Source organism: Ahaetulla prasina, chromosome 6 (assembly GCF_028640845.1).
Source record: "Ahaetulla prasina isolate Xishuangbanna chromosome 6, ASM2864084v1, whole genome shotgun sequence".
NCBI classification, from domain to species: domain Eukaryota; kingdom Metazoa; phylum Chordata; class Lepidosauria; order Squamata; family Colubridae; genus Ahaetulla; species Ahaetulla prasina.
Window position 1 is genome coordinate 31,411,109 of NC_080544.1, and position 22,592 is coordinate 31,433,700.

The 22,592-nt window shown below is 37.3% G+C and overlaps 1 protein-coding gene across 1 annotated transcript; it reads left to right on the forward strand.

Annotated features, from left to right (window-relative positions):
- The first annotated feature begins 4,498 nt into the window (after nt 1-4,498).
- LOC131200805 (lipase member M-like) lies at nt 4,499-20,780 on the forward strand. Its single transcript, XM_058188069.1, has 9 exons — nt 4,499-4,580; nt 5,176-5,278; nt 6,878-7,076; nt 9,223-9,332; nt 10,054-10,190; nt 10,980-11,126; nt 12,234-12,305; nt 19,563-19,628; nt 20,550-20,780. The coding sequence occupies exons 1-9, from the start codon at nt 4,500-4,502 to the stop codon at nt 20,778-20,780; spliced, it is 1,146 nt and encodes a 381-aa protein (XP_058044052.1). The 5' UTR covers nt 4,499.
- Nucleotides 20,781-22,592: the final 1,812 nt, after the last annotated feature.

Consider the following 22,592-nt stretch of genomic DNA (forward strand, 5'->3'; position numbering starts at 1 on the left):
TTTTTTTTTAAAGCACGCCTGGATTTTAACTTCACTGCAAAAGGTTTTGAATTCCTTTTTTTTAAAAATTTCATCTTTCTCTTAAAAGTTAGACTGATTGAATGCTGATTTACTCTAATCTCTTATTGGATTTTAACGTGAATTCTTCAGTGTTTCTTCCACTGTTTTACTGTCCCAATCTGAACTATTTTGCTTTCTCTGTATGGAAGTTGACCTGTTTGGATTTACATTTTTGTGAGATATTCATACAGAGACTTCAAGTTTTCTTAATTTTTAGAAAACTCTGGTCTTAATTTTTTAATTTTTGATGGAAATTTCCACTTATCCATCCTTCTTTATTGTGAGGAATATCTGTAGGTGGCTGTTTTGTTATAGTATACTTAATTTCCCTGAAATGAACTGTTTTATGTCTGGTTGTGAATTCTCAGTTACAGGATTATATTAAAAATTCAAACAATGTACCAACTTAAAAATAAAGACTTCTGGGGAAAATTTTTCTTTTAAAAAAGTTCTTTAATCTACAAGTTCAAATTGAAAACTTTGAACTTGTAGATTAAAATTCAATATCCCCAAAGAGAATATCCAAATACAAACATCTGCAGCTAAACCACACTCTCAGTTAGATGGATCTGAATCTAAATTACTGCTAGCAGATTTAAAGGAGAAGGACATTCATTTGGAAACTACAGGTTCATTGGAGAAGGCTGAAAGAAACATGGTTTCTACAGATTTGGACTGAATAGAATTGATGAGGGATGAACTGAACTTTTTAAAAGAAAATTGAAGGTGATTGGGAATGGACCTACTATATCTAACTGGAAAACATTTTGGACTGGACTTTCTTGGGAAGATGGATCAACAAAAGAGGTTTATAATTCTGTGGAATATGATACACATGTTGGGAAAGTTCCCAACCAAAATCTTAAGGCAAAATTTTATTAAGAATCAAATGAAGATATTTGATCCTAGATGGATCGGAGATAATGATAATGGTGATATTCAGTATAGTAGATAAGAAGTTGTTGTTAACCCAAAGGTGTTTTTTTCAAGAAGCAACTGGATTTTCTGGTTTTTCTTTGAAGATGTTTTGCTTCATCCAAGAAGCTTCTTTGGCTCTTCTTCAGCTCAGAAAGTTCAGTTGCCTCTTGAAAAAGCACCTTTGGGACAACCATAACCTGGATGATTGAGAATATCCATAGACAAGTTGTTGTAGACTTTCTACCAGTTAAATACAATAGTGGATTGTTAAGGAAGGGCTTTGAAGTTTAATTTTAATTTTAATTAAGTTGACTTTGTAAAAATATACAAATAGAATGAGACTATTGCCTTATACACTGTAAGCCGCCCTGAGTCTTCGGAGAAGGGCGGGATATAAATGTAAACAAAAACAAAAAAAAAATTGCTGTTGACTACCTGGGTTTTATATATTGTAGATAAATGACAGGTTGAATTGGTTGCAAATAGATGTAGAAGTTTATAAATTTTGGGCCTACTTCCCAAGGGGTGGGGGGAGCGAATACTGTTGTAATATATTTACCAATATTCAGATAGGAGGGACAATAGATGTACATTTGTTTTTGTCTTTTTGTTTTTTAATGCATATGTTTTTCCTTTTTTAAATATTTGGCCTATTTTTGTTTTGTCTTTGTAAAATTTCTTTTCCTTTTTTCTTGGAGTTTGTATTTTATCATAACTTTCTGAATAAAATAAAAACTTATCAAAAAACCCAAGAGTTTATTTACTCTTGAGTTATAGGCCCATAGTCATAACAGCCACATGATACCTAATCAAATGTACCTTCCAATATTGGCTAAGGGAGAGTTGTCAGTTTTGGAAGACAATTTTCTTTTTTGCTTCTTAACTGCCACATATTTTAGCTGGCGAAGTTGGGAGGGGGTTGTTGTTGGAGCGGTAGAAAGTTAGTCATAACAACATTCCGTATTCAAGGACTTTTGCCTGCGTCTGGTGGAGACTGCCTGAAGATTGTATCCAGTTGAGTGTGAAGAGTTGATTGGACAATGTGATGAACTTGTGGATGTGGGGCAGGGCTGTGAACTGTCAGCTGGGTGGGGAAAACCTGGAAGCTTTAAGATTCGGGTTTTCCCAGATGACATCTCTAGTAAATTGGAACTTTGAGGAACCTCAAGCCTCAGAGCTTTATTTCGTTGGGGATATTCCTCGGAACCCTGACATGAGCATTGCATCAGGCTAGGCTGAAAGCTCTTTTCTGGGCCGTCTATTTTAATGAGATATGTAGCTGGTGCCATTGTGGATCTCATACTACCAGCTATGAACAGCTGGAGGTTATTGCCATCATCAGTTTGGTATTCTATGTCTACTAAGTTCTGCTTGTCAAGAGGGAACATCTCTTGAGTGTTACGCCTCTTGGGGAAATACATGTGGGCCAGATCTTTTCAGTAATAGCTCTTCCCACATATGCTTCTGGAGATCCTAGTTGGCTGAGAACAGCATACACGGGCTATTTAGAGATGAGATTAAAGCAAAAGTAACAAATTGAATAAAACTCGGTAATGGAAAATTACAGTTTATACTTAAGGAACAAGTTGAACAGAACTGACACAGAGCATAAGATGGAATTCTACATTCTTAAAACTATCAGAAACCCTGTTTTCTTGTTCTCAGGAATAACAATGGGAAAACCACACAATTCCCACTGTTACACAGCACCAATCTAGGATGCTTAGCTATGCTAAGGTTCCATCATTTACACCTATCTATTATAGTATTCATTTCATGAATGAGGAAGCCACCTTTTAGAAATGCAGATTTGATAATCCATCCAAGACAGGATATTTTGAAACAAAAGGCAGAATGGTAGGATTAGAAGCAGCCCAAACTTCAACCAAACCTGGGAGCTCAGACAAATACCTAGAATTTGCATTTCCTCTTTTGCCTATATGACTATGTAGCTATGACCCCTACATAACTCCTACATGACCCCATAGGAAACTGACAACAGTCAATAGAAGACATGGTCTTGAACAGGAAACTTAAATACAAAGCTCAAAGAAGGTATAAAAACCTCTCACTCTCAACTCCATTTTATTAGCTGCCTAAAACCACAAACCCATGTGATTCTGCTTCATCAATAAACCATCTTTTCAAGCAACCTCCATGTTTCCAGTGGAGTCCCAACTTGAAACTGAACTAGATGGATATTTCTTCCCACACTATATTCACATTTCTTGTCCAAGGTGTTTCCACTGAATGTGTAGAAGTAAAATCCTATGAGAAGCAGATGCTTCTCTAAATATGTAGACGTTTCTATTTTACTGTAGGGAGTCACATTAAAGATAATTGCAATGAAACCCAAACTATAAATTGCTTTTCTAAATGAACTATGTATATTAATATTATAGATTGTGGTTTATAATTAAACCAATTTATGAAATATGGCACATATTAAAAAGGCAGGACTGAGTCCAATATATGACATCATTTTTTAGTCTTTTTTAACAAGAAGACACAGCAAAACCTATCTTCAAATCACTTTTATATAGCAGCAGAGAAATATTATTGCCTGATTTCTAAAAGGAGAACAATGGAACGATTTAAAGGATTATTGAGGTGAGTTTTGGTTTCCTTATTGACAAGGTTACAGTGATAATATCTAATCCAAAATGTCTTAAAATTCAGAATAATTAGACATGTTCTGATAAAGGAAGTTGACCGATGATTTTATTCAAATCTCATTCAAGTTCTTTAAAAAATAGCAATCTCCTTTCCCCACCCAGTTTTCTTATTTAAATTTTTGTTGTTTTCATTATACTCAACATAGAACATTGGTAATATTTGAATCAATGTTTTCTAAATATTGAATATGATAGGTTTGATAATGAAAAGGCTCCTCTTGTCCTTCTCTCTCCTGTTATCCTAGAAAAAATAATGGGAAGAGAGATATAAAGATTTGCAGAATTCTTTCATCTTTAAAGTGTTTGAAGGCTATTATTTTAGCTTCTTGATGAGTAAATATTTTTTCACGCTAATATAATACAGAAATATATCATATTACAAATTGTTTTTGGAAAGGCTTTACAATGACAAGCAACATGGTGTGAGAGGGGTTTTTGGGTTTTTTTTGGTGTATGCGTGGTTTCCCTGAATATGTACAGGTTTTGGCTCCTGGCTACACTGCTATTGTACACTTGCTAAAGAGCTTCTGAATATATAAATCTTCAGCTTATAAAAGATAAGCTGAATTAAGTAATGACTGAATTATTGAATTCAATTAACAGAGGTATTCTGCCAGTGAACTCAGCAGTGTTATAAACTATTTTTTAAAAATGATTTCCTCTCCCTCAATAGGATATATTGACTCGTTTACCTTTAAGTGCATTATAGTTCATCCAAATGCTTTGTTGTTGTTACAGTGCTTACAACTCTTTAAACCCAGGTATGCATTTTCCAAGTTGAACTGGAGCTCTTCCCCACATTTTTAATTTGTTTTCAGGTGCTCCAGGATATGGCTATTGCTGCTTATGATTCATGTATATGAAAATGTGAGATCAGAAGAAGTAGAAAGCATCAGAAAAATGAATCCTGAATCCCACATGAATCTTGTGAGTTGAGCTCTCAAAAAGTATTTTACCAATTGTGTTCAATGGGACTTTCTTCTATGTATGTATGCTGTATGTATAATCAAGCCTTTTCTAGGGCCTTTGTATCTAGGCTGCAGATAGCAAGAAGATCCACTAGATGGCGGATGTTGATTTCCCTTTCCTCTTGTCTAGTGGTTGTCTGAATGTCTTCCCACCACCACGCACCACGCCCCTCAATAAAACAGCCTTTGATTTTACAGGTCAACCATGAACGAAGATATTGCATTGGGGAATGCTCTTATTTTGGGATTCATATGTACTTATTTCTCTAATAGTGCATCCTGACTTCCTTTCAGGATTTATATCTGGTCCCCAACAATCAGGCAGTATTTTGTGGCACATGAATGCCTTTGTTTTCACAGTTATACTGATACCAACTTGTTGTATGTGACTAATGCTGCTTTGATTAGGTGACAATAAACACTTGGACAGTGACTTTGATATTTTAAGGTTCAGCAATAAAGCTTTTCATGAACTCTAGCTTCAACTGTCAGAAACTTTATATTTGTGCTTTGGAAGAAGGCGATGTTAGATTTTTCTCTTTGCCTCCTTATAGAGTGAGATAATTCAGTTCTGGGGATATCCAGCAGAAGAACATGAAGTCCTTACAGAAGATGGCTACTACTTGACTCTGAACAGGATCCCAGGACATACAAAGAGTAAGAAAAAAAATTATTCTCTGACCCCAATTTGTGTTGATCTTCCAAGATTTGGGTCAGTATGTATGTGTATACGTGTATAAGTGTTGGGGTATACATACAGGCATAGGTGTGTAGAAAGTTAGCACCCACCCCTCTCCTAGAAAAATGAAATATTTTGAGAAATATTTAAAAAGGTAGAATATTATATTTTCCTGGGATGAGAAATGGAGAAACATGTTATTTTAAACAGAAAGCAGCCCCCTCCGTTTCTTAATAGCCCACAGAAGATGTCAGCATTTAAGAGATAAAGAGACCGATAGCTCTATACATAAGCAAATACAGTAGAACGTCTGGTCACGAATCCTTCTGACCACGACCAAATCGAGTTCCGACCAAAAAATTGGTCACAATCAAACACGGCTGCAGCCGATTTCCCCATCCGCGCCATGTTTTTTTTGTAATTTGCCAAATTTCCAATTAGATTCAGGTCACGACCAAATCGGGTTGTGACCAAAATTATGTAACGAATTATGGTCGTGACCAGAGGTTCTAATGTATCCTCACCCAAGATCCAACAAAGGTAGGATTAGCCCTCAGCCACAATAGGAATTGCCCAGCACCCTTTCAGAACACAAGCCCCTTCCTTGCATCCTCTCAGCAGTTCAAACTTCAACCAAAGCTGGGACAACCTATAGAGCCAGTTATGACATGGCCCCAGGTGAGTCTGACAACAGCCAATAGAATACATGTTCTTGCACAGGAACAGGAAGCTCATGTGCAAAACCCAAGAGAAGGTATAACCCTCTCCCACCCCACTCTCAACTCCATCTGCATCAGAGCCACAACCCATGTGGTCCTGTTTATTAATAAATGGACCCTCTTTCCAATCAGCTGCCGCTCTCCATTTTTCTCCAGTGCCTTTCTCCTGGCTTGGAACTGAACCAGATGGATATTTCTTCCCACACATGCATACAAAAACACACAAATGAAATCAAGCCATTATTTAAGGCTAAAACACTGCACAGAACTGATGCACCTTAAACATGTTATTGCATTTGCTTATTCCTTAGACGTACATGACTATTGGAAAGCAAATCCTCCCAGGGTAGTGAAGATATATTTTCTTTTGAGATGTCAATGATTCGTTTTTAGAACAGTAATCAAACTGTAAAAATGGGTATACTACATAGACTTAAGGAAATGCAAATAAATTTTAAAGAGTTATGGTGTACAGATCAGGTGGGAGCCTATTTGAAGAAGTGATAGGATTTGGATTATCAGATCAAACTGATTCAAATATATGAATGAATTTGTCATTAATTTTAATAGGTTTTCCATTAAATAATTGTTTGGACAAAAGGAATAGATACCTATGTAAACATTTTTCATTTCAGTGGAGGTCTTCCTGTCTTATCTGGGAACAAAGTTCCAGCAAAAAAGGAAAAGGAGTGTTTTGATTCTTCATAATTCCATGAAACATTCATCTCTGAACCTTACAGTTAAACATCAGCAGTTCAAAATATATGTTCAAATGTAGTAACTGAACAGCCCTGTATTAGTAGCTATATTGTTATGTATTGCAATTAACGAATGTTTTCATTTCCATAACTTCACAAGGTTCCAAATCTTCTGTACTCCTGCTTCATTGTTTGGATATGGAAGGCAGTGTTTGGATAGCAAACCTTCCTCATCAGAGCCTAGGCTTCATACTAGCAGATGCTGGATACGATGTGTGGATTGCCAATATCAGAGGAACTTCTTGGTCTAGGAGGCACCAACACTTCTCAATTGATCAAGAAGAATTTTGGAATTTCAGGTATGTTCAGTTGGCATGTAAGTGACTCAAATTCATTTTGCAAGATGACATTTTAACAATATTTTTTTTTGCAATCTGAACCATTTGCACTCTGTTTTGATCTAGATTGCTATCAATTTAATATGCTGATAGTTGATTTGAATGATGCTACAATTATATATTTGGCAAATTTCTGGCAAATTTTACAATGTTTTCCTGGATCTCCAAGCATTTCCTGAACTTTTTTGATTGTTTGTCTTTTCACTCAAGGAGCAAATTCACCCAAATTTGCATCTTTAATAAGTCCGTGAACCAACACTGGTCCATGGCGTGCCAGAAACTGGGCCATGCAAACAAGCGAAGCCCACATCCGTAGGATGCAGGCAGCATGCTAAACCTGTGGTCCGCAGAAAAACCTCTGTTCATGGAACTGGTTCCTGGTGCTCAAAAGGTTGGGGGCTGCTGATGTATACTAAAGAAACATAGGCTGGAAGGGACTTTGGAGGTCTTCTAGTCCAACCACCTACTCAAGTCAGAAGCCTTATATCATCCCAGCCAAATTAAGTCCAAGAGATCATGTGCAAAAAATTGGGACTCATCATTATATTTAATGTATATAGTTCTTAATTCACTAGCTTTGTACTTTACCTTTACAATCTGAAAATATATTTCTGAACTGTACCAGTTAAAAAAATGCTGAGATAGATTAGGCAAATTTTCATTTCTGAATATTAATGTCAGGTCTATCCTAGCTTGGGCATTTAGGAAAGAAAGACCCGTGACTCCATGTGTAGCGAAAGGTACACTTTTACAAAGCCAAGTGGTTACAGCATAAGGAAAGCCAGATCTGAATATTCCTGTGTAAACCCAGTGATTTTCCCTTCTCCTGGATCCTCTCCACTTCGATCATTTTGTTAATGTCCAATGGTATTCAAACTAGATGTTTTGGTAACAGTTCTAAAGTTTGGCACCTCTTTGGCAGGGGTTTGCATTCTGTTCTCACACTTGTGTCCTTGGATCTTTAAACCAATGGCTCTTGCCTCAGGATGGCACCTCTGGTTCCTGTCAATCCCCCCTCCCTATATTCCCCTGCTTTCCTGCCCCCCTCCTTTTTATGGCAGGATGCCAGCAAAACGAAGCAAGGCTGAAACAGTACCATGGAAGATCTAACAATTTCTTAATTGTGCTTTATGGCTATCCAAGAAAATATACTGTGTTTCCCTGAAAATAAGCCCTCGCCTGAAAATAAGCCCTTCATGAAAATATTTAAATGCATGCACAGCCTGTCCCTGCCATTTCTTCTGGTTAAGGTTAGGGAGACAGAGCTGGAAATCAGGTAAGACGGCAAGAGGAGCCCCATCTTGCTCCACGTGCTCCAAATTAATAAGACTTTCCTGAAAATAAGGCCATTCGGGGTTCAAAAAAATATAAGACAGGGGCTTATTTTCGGGGAAACATGGTACTTATTTAACATGTCACAGTGATCATCATTAGAGTCAAAATTGTAAATAATAACAGCTATAATAATAGCTATAGAAAACAATAAATAATTCAACAAAAGAACAATCAAAATATAAGGGACAAAAGAATGCTACAATTAAATGTAAACGTTTAAAAGGTAACAATTAACTAACCACTGTTATGAAAAATTCGCTGTGGATAGTTTCAGTTTTAAGAGAAGTTGATTTATATAATTTTTTTTCTTTAGCTACCACTAAATTGTTTTTGCATTGGATTGAATGTTTCTTTGAACTGTGTACTTTTACATTGATTTGGTAATTCAGCAGTCTTCATGTGTGCTTAGTTTTTTATTAAATCAGTTCCACTCATCTTTCAATCAATTGAATGGAATCAACTCTTTAAACTAATTTGAACTTTAATTAAGATTGAAGTTACAATTCATATCAGATCAAATCAAGTATGTCTAAACCTTAATATGCTATAAGTTTTATTCTAGCTATAAATTTTATTTTAAATTAGAACCAAATGAGTCAAGGAAATTTCTATTTTTTTTCTTTTCCTGGGCAAACATATACATATCTGAGGGATGTTAATTTTGTTTTTTTGTTAGTTAAATACACTTATTAGTAATTTAGGAAAAGGACCAATACATGGAATTAATAACTAAAAGTTCTCTTCATTCTCAATTATATGTGTTTGGTTTCAGTTTTCACGAAATTGGCATATATGACCTTTCTGCCATAATAAACTTCATTCTTCACAAAAGGGGACAGGAGCATCTCTATTTTGTCTGCCATTCACAAGGCTGCAATATAGGTATGTTGAGAATGAAGCTATTATACAAGGCAACATTTTGTGGATTCTTGGTGATATCTGAAATCTTTACTGTTCAGAAATCAAACAAATCCATTGCTATGTGAAGAAGGTCTACCCTAGGTATCAAAATTAATAGGATCACAGAATGGAAGGATCAGAAAATATTTCTGAGATCATTTAGTCCAGCTCACTTCTTAGTCCTTGTTGGACATGGTCTCATGGTCTCATTGATGTAATACCTTCTACCTGTTTATAGAATCAAAATATTAATCGACAAATCTCATCTCAAGAATAAAGAAAAGTTGGAGAAAATGTTTACCCATGAATCCCTATCTCCCTTTTTCCTTATTCACATGCAGAGGTGTTGTTCAGGAGAAAACCACTTCTCTTGCGGAAATTGCTTTCTATGTATTACATCCATTCTGATACTTTGTTAACTTCATTTTAAAATAAGTACTTACTGACAATATCTAGCTACGGAGCAGCACTTAGCCAACCTATTCTAAATCTGAAATTTCCCAGGAAAAAGCAAATACCTAAAAGCTTGATCTGGAAGGTGAAAACTACTTTCTGAAACAAATCAAGGACAAACCCCTCTTGCGTTGTTGATAAGTAAACCATATCCAATGAGCCAAGCTTAATTCAAAATGTAATCAACATTCCTACAATTATTGTAATAAAAGTCAAATTAAAGGACACTAATGGAAATCTTTATCTCCAGGCTTTGTTGGATTTTCAATAAAACCTCAACTGGCTGCTAAGGTCAAGATGTTTTTTGTCTTGGCCCCTTTATATACCCTTCAGGATACAAAAAGTGTGCTATTGCAAATCACACGCTTGCCAGAGTCATTGTTGAAGGTAAGCCTTTTATTTTCCTGGGGAAGGTTGTTAGTATCCTGCGAGAATAGAGCACTAGGGATGGGATTGAAAAAGGCAAGATCACAGCTGCAAGTACTGTATGCGATTGGATCTCTACCCTTTTGTATATTCCTAGATGGCATAAGCATATACAAAGGGGAAGGATTCAATTTGTGGATATGGTCTCCATCCTGACAGCTTTTATACATCTCGGAGACACTAATGTTGGAAGATTAGAGGAAGCAATAGAGCAGGGGTCCTGAACCCCTGGGTCTCAGCCCACTACCGGTCTGTGAGCCGTTCAGAAATGGGCCACGGAAGTGGGGGGCAAGTGCCGGTGCATTTATGCATATTCCCACTTGTGCAAGCAGTTGGTAAGTGTGTGCACACATGATCTATTTGTGTACGTGCTTGCCCGCTGCACTTGCGGAACTGACACTCTCAAAATATATGCGCTGTCCAAACATTAAAAAAAATCAGAATAGAAAAGCACAAATAACATGCTGATGGGTGGATTGCTTACTTACATGTTCATCAAACTTTACTGAAATAGAGGCTGTTGCAGATAGGGTGGAGTTTACTTTTATCATTATTTACATATCAAATTTGGAGACTGCCCAATGTATTCAGACAGTGCTGTCAAAATAATGCTATGGTGTGAAACAATCAGCAGAAAGAAGTTCAGAAAATGAATGTTCTCAGTGCCCCTGAATTAGGGCAACAAACTGATCTTAGAAATGCATGTAATTAATATTCACAATGTGAACTGTCTTTGTGATGGGTGTACAGATTATATTTGGCAGAAAAGAATTCTGCTTGCTGAGCCCCACCCTGAGAGCACAGCTGGCTCAGATGTGCAGTTACCAACCGTTAAGCATGATCTGCAAGCAAGCTCTTCTTATGGTTGGTGGTTTCAGCCAGAGAAGTCTGAATACAGTAAGTATAAATGCAATATAATACTTAATATTCAACAGTTCCTATGTTTTCTTTCGTACCTGGCAGCCCCAAGATATGCCTAACACATTTGGAGGGTGTGTTAGCTATAAGTCTTGTCGTGAGGTTTGTAGATATTGTTATGGTAGAGGACAACCCTGTTCTGACCCAGCCTTAGCAGAACCAAGAAACAGACTCCTTGTCCCGAAAAAAACCTTTATTTAGCTACTGTGAATTCATAGCATTCACACACAGAAAAATCCAGGCAATAATCCCTCCAAGGATTAACTGAAGTACAGACCTTATCAGCTTCTTGGATAATTGCCAGGCCAGGAACTGCCAGCCACAAAGCTGTAAATTAAACTCTCTCAAACAGTCTCTGAGGCATGAATCAAGATGAACAAATCTTCCAAAAGAAATCCAAACGGTTGTCCTGCAACCACCCTGTGTGCCTTTCTTCCCCAGTTGGCTCTTGGTCTTCAATTGTTCTCCTCTCCTGACAGTTCTGTGCATACACGCATCTGGAACAGGCCCCAGCTGTTCCTCTTCCCCGCTTATCTCTGACTCTGAAGGAAGCTGGGGAATGTCAGACGGTCCTGGCTCTATCTCTGTTTCCCACACAGAGCCTCCATCAGAGCCTTCCCCAGACTCCAGGACTGGCCCAAGTTCCTCCCCAACCTCCTCATTGTCTGAGTTTGCCGCCAGCTCTGTTAGCAGCTAGCGGGCCACAACAAACCCGGGCCATAACAAACAGATTCAAATTTGACTTTGCAATTTCCGTAGGTGTCATGGGATCTAGAACCGATCATTGTGGGCAGGAGACACAAGGGAAAGCATGCAACATCATGCATAATATGAGGTCATTGCTCGAAGGATTGCACAACTGTTGCATAATTTGCATTGTTCGCATGATGACCTCATGACACACATGATGCAGTGGTCACTTACTGTGTGGAATACACGTAGCTGGATAACTTCAGGCATTTATGATCTATGCATGTCACTGTTTGCGTTCAATGGCAACATTGCAGTTGCTGTCTATAACTCTCTCAATGCAAGATTTCTCTGTGGAATGAAATGAATTTTCAATAATTCACCATTCTCTTACAGAGTCGGGTTGATGTGTATCTATCACGATTCCCAGATTATACCTCTGTGAAAAATATAGTCCATTGGAGTCAGGTACAGTAACCGCAAGTGGAAAAAAAGTATTTCAACATATCTGCCTTTGTTAATACTGTGACAGTGTTTTGCTTGATTGGAAGACACCAGGTTGATCCACAGCTTGAATTTCGTGGATCAGGAGTTCCAGCCAACTAGAATATTAAGATTACGAAGATGTTATTGACTGGCATGTCCTCTAATGCAGCGTTTCTCAATCTTGGCAGTTTAAGCTGTGTGGAGTTCAGTTCCTGGAATTCTCCCAACCAGTATTGAGAGGTCGCAGTGGTGGGCTGCAATTTTTTTAAACAACCAGTTCTCTGCCCTAATGACTGGTTGGGTAGGTGTGGCCGGATGGGCATGGCTGGGGGGATCGTGTGACTGAGTAAGCATGGCCAACTGTAGGACACTTGTATGGGACAGGCAGGGTTGGGGAGGGAATCTGGAGTTGGGGGAGGAAAGAAAGATCCAACTTCTGTGTGTGTGTGTGTGTGTGTGTGAGAGAGAGAGAGAGAGAGAGAGAGAGAATGAGAGTGTGTGTCAGTCTGGGTCTGACTCACCCGGCTTCTCTTCCACTTGCAGCCAGCTCTTTTGGGCTGTTCTCAGACCCTTTTTCAGGCCATTTTTGGGCCATTTCTAGGCCATTTTCAGGCTGATTTTGGCCTTTAAATGGCCTGAAAAATGGCCTGGGTTTTTTGGCCATTCTCAGGATGATTTTCAGGCCGTTTTCAGGCCATTTTTGGGCCGTTTTTCAAGCCATTTTCAGGCTGATATTCAGGCCATTTTTAGGCTGTTTCTCAGACAGTTTTCAGGCCATTTTTCAGGCTGTTTTCAGGCTGGTTTGGGTGCCAATTTCTGACTGTTTTATGGGTTTTCAGGCTGATTTTCAAGCCAATTTTGGCCCAAAAAACAGCCTGAAAATAGCCTGAAAAACGGCCTGTTTTTTTGACCATTTTCAGGCCATTTTTCGCCAGGGTCTGAAAAATGCAGACCCTGGTGTTCTCCGAACTGCACAGAATTGGAACAACTGGTTCAGGTGAACTCGTACAAACCATCAGCAGCCCACCTCTGGGAGGTTGGGAGAATTCTGGGAATTGAAGTCCACACAACTTAAAGCTGCCAAGGTTGAGTAACATTGCTCTAGTGGAAATTTTTGTAAGATCTCAGAATTTTGAGGATCACCATTTGCCAGTTTGGTGTGAGCTGGTGGCCTAGAAACCAGTACTTTATGAGTTGTAGTCCCACCTTAGGCATGAACACTGGCTAGGTAACTTTGGGTCAGTGACTCTTTCTCATCCCAATAATCTCATAGGGTGGTTATTCTGAGGAAAAAATAGAAGGCATGATCACTAAATATGCTCACCACCTTGAAAATGTGTGTATGTGTGTGTGTATCAGAATACAGACACACACACATATGTACATGTGGTACAGCTTTACACTTTTACACATACAAACAGAAACAGATTAAAATAAAATTATTAAGTTCTTGTCAGGAATTATTTCAGCAATTTTACCGTAACCCTTACTGTATCCCAAAATATGATATACTTCCAAAACGATCAATTCCCATGCTATCATTATTAATGCTCCCTATAGTCCTTGGTCACCAAAAACTCTTACTTTAAAAAAGCCCTTATACATGAAAAGCAGAAAGCAATTGTCCAGGGAGGGGATAAAAAAGGAATTTAAGTGCAGTTGTCCAGTTGAGGCTTGACAGCATCTTGGGGCTGGCATTCCTGGTTTTGGCTGTTCTTGTTTGGCTTATTGTTTTCTTCCAATGTAGAATTAGAAAAAACAACAGTCATGGAGATTTATGTCATCTATCCTAGAACATGCATGTCTTGTAGAGAAAAATGAAGAAAGCAATATATAATTCAGGAGATATAAGGCAAAGGAAAATACAAATTTGAGGTTTTTGAAAGTGATTCATCTGCTGCTACCCAATGCCCTTAACTGTGATTGGAATAACTGAGCATAGGAATTCAGTCCACAATCCATGGTCTTCAAAAGCCAAAAGCTAAGAATGTTCTTAGGTCTTTTTCCTTGGTGTGAATAGCATGTATTCTCTCTGGTCACCCTGTGAAATGAAATTACTTAGAAATGAAATCTGAAATGTGCAGAACTGTACAATCTTCTGACTTTGTGTCTATGATCTGCTAGATGGAATAGCAGTACGATTGAAATGTCATTATCTGCAGTAGGTCATCAATGTACGACGGTTGTACAATCACAGACCTATCGGGGAATTAAAAAGTGATTAATTTGGCCTGAAGAGCTGTTGCATCCCAGACAGAACTTTCCTTGTAGCCTTTCATTGTTTTGTTCTTTTCAAAAGTAAAGACAAATGGATATTCAGATCTGGAATGATAAAAAAAGAGTAAAGGGCAATAGAAGGAGCTTTGGTTGCTTCTTTTTGTTTATTACTCTGCCCTATACATTTTTGGGGCCCTCCCACAAGACATTGATTGGTTATTTCAGTAGTAACCACAAAAGGGAGCAAAAGCTAATTTTTATTAGAAGACTACTAAAGAGTTCAATTTTTTTACATCTCTTTTCCTGATTTTAATATGATTTATAAAGACTCTATCGGCCTACTTCCTGTAAAATATAAACAGTGCCCACCAATTTTTAGATAGACTCTGTTTTTACATATTTTAACATGTATGTTTTAAAATTTTAAATTGTTTTTCCACATGTATTTTTACAAGCTTTTTCTTCTTTTTATACATTTTTTTAAAACTTTTTTTTAATACATAAAGACTCTGTTCCACTTCTTGAGGAATTATAAACAGGGCCATAAGAGAAAACCTACTGTCTACTTCTTGTGGAGTTATATACAAACTACAGAATAAAATTTTGCATGAAGAAAAACGAAGAGTCTAACTACATTGTTACATGAAGAAAAAGTGAAGACCCTCGAGGCAGGTCAGGATACTAAAACTTCAGACACTCCCACACAGTGGTGAAGATGACAACATGACAAACTCCTATTAAAATCAGAAGTGTCTATTCAAACAGCACATCAAGGAAGGGGAAGAGCGATGGCAGCACAACATGCAAAGAACAACAACAATAACAACAAAAGTCTGAGAACTGGCTTCTTTGGAACTGGGCAATCAATTTCATATCCTCCCCCTGGAAGGAAACACACAGACATTAATGATAAGACTTTGTCAAATGTTCCAGTGATAAGGAGTAAAGTTGCTCAGACTTCTCAAAACAAACGCCGCCCCCCCCCCCCAAAAGGTGTGTCTTGGTGATTGGTGGCTCACTAATCAGAAGAACAGAGCCATCAATTTGTACACCAGAAAATTTCTTAAAGCAAGTATTTTAATTGCCAGGTGCAAAGATTGAAGATATGGCAGAGACGCTCACTAAATGAATCAGACTCACTGATTATTATCCCTTTTTTCTTCTTTTATGTTGGGACGAATGATACAACTAAGACCCTGAAATCCGTTTCAGTGGACTGTGAACAAATAGGCAGAAAAGCAAAGAATTTGGGTGCTCAGATTGGTTTTTCATTTGTATTTCTCTTGATAAATTGACAACCAATGAGAGAATTAAGAATTTGAGAAATATATCACTGGTTCAAAGGATTGTGCTCAGTGGTGGGTTGCTCCCGGTTTGGTCCAGTTCTATAGAACCGGTAGTAAAACCGGCGGGAGGCTCCACCCACCTGCCACGATGTCATCATGGGTGATCTGCACATGCGCAGAAGCTTCTGCACATTGCAGAAGTGCGTGGTCTCATTGCGAACCAGTAGTAAAGGTAAGTAGAACCCACCCCTGATTGTGTTGTATATGAGGGCAAGTACAATATTGTAGCTATTACTGAAATTTGATGGAAGGGATTCCATAAATGGAATACACAACAAGAAGGATATAAATTATTCAAAAGGAACAGATAAAAAAAGGGGGGGGAATGTTGTACTGTATGTAAGAAATTACTACATTTTCACAGAAATACACAATATTAGGGATATAAACCTTCTTAAAAGTATTAGGGTAAATATCAGTGGAAAAAGAAATGATTTTGCTACAGGTATGTACTACAGGTCACCCGACCAACCAGAGGACTTTTTGATAACTAGTTAGCTGAGGAAACACACCACAGTAATAATGGGGGACTTTAACTAACCTGACATCAACTGGGAAACAAACTCTGCAGAGAGTGGGAGATAAATAGGTTCCTGATGTGCCTAGTTGACAACTTTGTTATACAAAGGGTAGAGAGGGGAACTAGAGGGACAGTTATACTGGACTTACTTCTTACTAATAGGGATGAAATGGTTGAGGGAGTAGAAATTACAGGAACTTTGGGGGAGAGGGAACATGTCATACTTGAATTCACCACAATTAGGTAATTGAACCAAATCAGTCTAGTATTCTAGACTATAATATAATATGATATGATATGATATGATATGATATGATATGATATGATATAATAAACAACAGAGTTGGAAGGGACCTTGGAGGCCTTCTAGTCCAACCCCCTGCCCAGGCAGGAAACCCTACACCATCTCAGTCAGATTTAAAAGACTTGATTTCAATAAACTGAGAGATTAAGAAGGATTCCATGGATGGAAATCCTAAAAGGAAAAACAGTTCAAGATGCTTATGGGACCCTGAAAAATGAGATAATGAAGGCCCAAGAAAAAACAATACCACAGAAAAACAACAACAACAAAAGACACCAGATGAGACTAGCATGGTTGCACAAAGAGGTCTCTGAAAAATTGAGGGACAAAAAGAGCAAATATATAAAATGAAAAGAGGAACACATAACTAAAACAGAATACCAGCAAATCGCCCAAATCTGCAAAGAGGGTGTCAGGAAAGTTAAGACCCAGAATAAGCTAAGACTAGCAACTAATGCCAAAAGTAATTTTAAAAGTTTCTTTCAATATGTAAGGAAAAAGACGAAAGTCAAGGAAACAATAGGTCCACTAATGGCAGCAGATGGCAAGGAAATGACAGGCAGCAGAGAGAAAGTAGAACTGTACTGAAGGAGATGGAACAGGTATACAAGTCAAAAGGGACAAAGAATTAGTAAGAGACTATCTATCCAAACCCTGACAAGTACAAATCACCTGGAACAGATGGTTTACATTCCAGGGGTCTGAAGGAGCTGGTAGACATAATCTTTAAATGTAATCAATAATCTTTAAATGTAAAGTCTAAATTTCAAACATCCTGTAGCACAGAGGACTGGAAAATGACGTTCCAATCTACAAAAGGGAAAAATGGATCCAGGAAATTATAGACCAATCATCTTGATATCAACACCTGGAAAAATCCTGGAAAAGATAATCAAATGAAGGATTTGGGAACACCTAGAAATAAATGTGATTAGTAGAAGCCAGCATGGGTTTATTAAAACAGATTTTGCCAGACAAATCTTATTACTTCACAGATAAAGCAGTGGACCGGTGAAATGTTGTGGCCGTTGTATACTTACATTTCAGTAAGGCATTTGACAGAGTAGACCATAGCTTACTACTTGGTAAAGTAGAACAATGTGGGATAGACAGTATCACCACAAGATGGATTCGCAATTGGCTGAACAACAACAACCAGTGCCTAATCCTCAATTAAACTACATCTACATGGAGGGAAGCATGCAATGGAGTACCTTGAGATTTTGTCTTGGGATCAGTGCTGTTTAGCATCTTCATAAACGATCTAGATGATGGGATAGAATGGGAATGCATGAAATTTACAGATGGCATCAAAGTGGGGGAAATACTGTAGAAGATAAATTCAAGATTCAGAAAGATCGTGACAAACATGAGCATTGGGGCCTATCCAACAAGATGCAGTTCCTTGGTGAGAAAAGTAAGGTCTTATACTTAGGCCGGAAAAACTAAAAATATAGGTGCTGATATTCGTGGTACCTGGCTCAACACTATTAACTGTGAGAGAGATCTAGATGCCCTAGTGGATCACCACTTAAGTATGAGTTAGCAATATACCACAGCTTCAAAAAAAAAATATGAATACAGTCTTAGGGTGCACCATCAGATGGATAGCATCAATATCACAAGAAGTGCTAATACCTCTTTATACTGCACTAGTGAGGTCACAGTTACAATACAAATTGGTACATAGTTTTGCTCAAACTTTTATTGTGGTCATTACAATACAAAAAAAGATGCTGAGATCTTATAAAATAAGCAAAGAAGAGCAAACAAAGATGATAAGAGACTAAATTGTATGATGAATGGTTGAGGGAACTAAGTATGTCTAGCTTATCAAAGGGAAGGATTGAGGGGACATCATAGCTGTGTTCTAATACTTGAAGGGCTTTCATAAATAAGAGGGCGTTGACTTATTTTCCAAAGCAGCAGAGGGCAGGACAAGAAATAACAGATGGTAGCTTGTTAAAGAGAAATCCACCTAAAAGTAAGGATACATATTCTGACAATGAGAACAATTAATATAGAATAGAATAGAATAGAATAGAATAGAATAGAATAGAATAGAATAGAATAGAATAGAATAGAATAGAATAGAATAGAATAGAATAGCTTGTGTCCCAGAGTTGTGAGAACTCCATCACTAGAAGGTTTTCAGATATAGACTGGACAACAATTTTAACCCTGGTAGTTTAAAGTTTCCTACTTTATCTTGAGGAATGGGTTGGACTAGTAGACTTCTGACATCCCATCCAGCCCTATGGTTCTATGTTTTATGTTCTATTTATTAAGAATGTCCTTAGTTTCTCCTAGATATCCATACTTTCCTTGGAGACATTACATGGGACATCTGATCTGGACCAATTTGCCCAGTGAGTCCAGCAGCACTGTTCTGGTCCCTGATACACATAAGCACTCTTTCACACATTGCATTATTAAAGGTAAAAATAACACAATTAAAAAAAACCCTAAATCAAGAACTCTCTTGATATACAACCTTTCACTCATTGCAATTTAAATCTAATAAAACATTCTGCCATGTAAAAAGGCCTATGACCTAATCTTAATTCTGACCCTAAAAAGTAGTGCTTTTATTACTGCGTAAGGAAGAGTTTTAATGAAAGGTTGGGAGGCAATGAAAATTTGTCTTGGGGATCTGCGGGTATATGGTGAGATAGATCAAAGATTGTTACTTAGATAATATACAACAAATCTATAGTTGAAGAACATGTAAGCATCTCTGTTTCTCTCATCAATTGTCCTTGGTACGAAAGTTATGGTTTTGAAGTGCAAGTTTGTGTTTTGTTGAAATGTCTGTATACATATCCAAACATTGTTTTCCTTTGTTTTTCTAGACATCTCACTCAGGTCAATTTACATATTATGATTATGGCTCAAAGAATAAAGTTATATACAACCAGGTAGGAATTTAATGGATTGTGGATATAATTTTGGTATAGAAAGCCCCTTCCAATATATAGATATTGGTCCATTTAAAAGTTTATAGTCCTGTCACATTCTTTGATGGCTTGTAAAACAAACTGGAAAATATACAACAGGAAAAAAAGAGAAGAAAAAGTCATGTTTGGAAGAGAAAAAGTATTAAATATATAAAGAATAATCATATTAATTGCATTTGATTACTACTGTATGGATAATTTTAGTTTCAATTACATTTGATCAGCTTTTTTTGTTTTGGCTTTATTATCAATTTTAGCTTTTGTTTTGGATCAGTTCATTTAGACTGATCCAAAGAAAATAAAGAAAACTAAAGCGCAGTGAAGCAAAATGAAAATTGTGCTCAGCTTTACTATGGAAAAAGGACAAGAGCTGAGATCATAATGTATTTGTAAATTAATATACCACATCAATCCATTGTTATAAAAGTTCACTGTACCAGAAGAGTACTTAACCAAACTTTGCTGATCTTAAGTTTGGGTAACCAGGATTAATGTGGGTTGTCCTTAGATGGTAAGCAACAAGGAAATCCACAAGTCAAATAACCAAATAAATAAAAATATATTTGCATACTGCGTCCAAGAAACCACCAAAAGTTGAGGTTGACTTAAGGGAATAGATAAATAATAAAAAGATATCTATTGGATTGAATTTTTAATCAGTTAATTTTCTTTCTCACCTTTTTAAAAAAAAAATCAAGTCTCCAAATTAATTTACTGTATCAATTACCATGAATTAAAGTATATATGAAGATATTGTCTTGTTGATTACTATATTAATTATTTTTCCCCAGACAATTCCTTTGTGTAACATAGAAGCATTAAAAACTAATTTAATTACCATGAATTTAAATATATGTGAATTATTCATTTTTTCCCCTACAGACAACTCCTCCTCTGTACGACATTGAAGCAATCACCATCCCAATAGCAATGTGGAGTGGAGGTCAGGACTGGGTTTCCCAACCCTCCGAAATTGCACAATTGCAACATCGAATTACTAATCTCATTCACGAGAAGAAGTTTCCCAAGTGGAACCACTGGGATTTCATTTGGGGTCTTGATGCTGCTTCCTGCTTATATACAGAAATACTTACTTTGATGGGAATGTTCTAGGAGGGGAAAATCAGCAGGATAGGTTATGGTAAATCTGGAGCCTGGTAGCATTTTTTATGACTAGAAATTTTATTAAAGGCATCAGCTTTGGTGAACTATAGCTGACTTCATCAGGTGCACAAAGTGGCTAAATTTTGTAGGATTTAAATTAGGAAAGGGAAATGGTGGGGAAGACAGGTTGATTTATGCAGCTATAGATTCCATGTGAGGCAAATTGCAAATATTTAGTCTTTAAAACCCATTGTGTTTGTGATACCTTCAGAGATAGCCTGAAATCAAGAATGACTTGCCTCCGAAGTTATGGGTGCTCCTACAATGGAGGTTTTTAAGAAGAGATTAGAATAGAAAAGAATAACAGAGTTGGAAGGGACCTTGGAAGTCTTCTGGTTCAACCCCCTGCTTAGACAGGAAACCCTGTAGCATTTCAGGCAAATGGTTATCCAAACTCTTCTTAAAAACTTCAATTGTTGGAGCATTTACAACTTCTGGAGGCAATTTGTTTCACTGATTAATTGTTTTAGCTGTCAGGAAATTTTTCCTTAGTGATAGGTTGCTTCTCTGCTTGAATAGTTTCTACCCATTGCTTCTTGTTCTGCCTTCAAGTGTTTTGGAGAATAGATTGACCCCCTCTGTTTGTGGCAGCCCCTGAGATATTGGAACACTGCTATCGTGTCACCTCTAGTCTTTCTTTTCATCAAACTAGACATACCTAATTCCAGCAACCGTTCTTTATATGTTTTAGCCTCCAGTCCCCTAATCATCTTTGTTGCTCTTCTCTGCACTCTTTCTAGAGTCTCAACATCTTTTTTACATCGTGGCGACCAAAACTGGATGCAGTATTCCAAGTATGGCCTTATGAAGGCATTATAAAGTGATATTAACACTTCATCTGATCTTGATCCTATCCCTCTGTTTATGCAGCCTAGAACTGTGTTGGCTTTTTTGGCAGCTGCTGCAACACACTACTGGCTCATATTTAAATAATTGTCCACTAAGACTCCAAGATCCCTCTCACAGTTACTACTATTGAGCAAGGTACCACATATACTATACCTGTGCATTTTGTTTTTCTTGCCTAAAGATTGGACAACCACTTGTCTGAAATGGTATAGAGTTTCCTGCCTGAGCAGGAGGTTGGATTAAAAGTCCTCCATGGTACCTTTCAACTCTCTGATTCAGCAAAAAATGGCAGCTACCTAGGTACTCTTTCTCAATTTACTAACTTATACAATGAAAAAATCCTGCATAAAACGTGAAACACTATTTGCAGAATCCGAGATTAAGATCAAATCATGTACTGACTTTCTTCAGAAGGAATTTTATTTTCTGCCGTGAATGTGCACACATGTAAGACAGAGTGATTATCTTTTGTGTGTGTGTGTTTTTTTATAGACAGGACACAAAGCAGATTTCATAAAACTGGTCCTCCAATCATTGATCATACATCTCACTTTATTTTCAGGTTCCTTTCTTGATATTTTCTTATACCATACTATCCAAATCCAGACCTGTAAAAAACCACAAATATAATGAAAGGAGATTCAGCACTTCTCCTCAAACACAGTTATACAAAAATGGAAAAGTATTTCAAAGTTTTTTCCCCCATGGGTCCCTGGTTCTTTTACATATATCCAGGTAAGTAGGTTCTAAAACCTCAGAGAGCCAATAGAGGTAGCCATCGACTTATGACCACAATTTAGACCAAAACCTCTGTTGTTAAATGAGACATTTGTTAAGTCAGTTTTGCCCTATTTTACAGCGTCTCTTGCCACAATTGTTAATTGAATCACTGCAATTGTTAAATTAGTAACA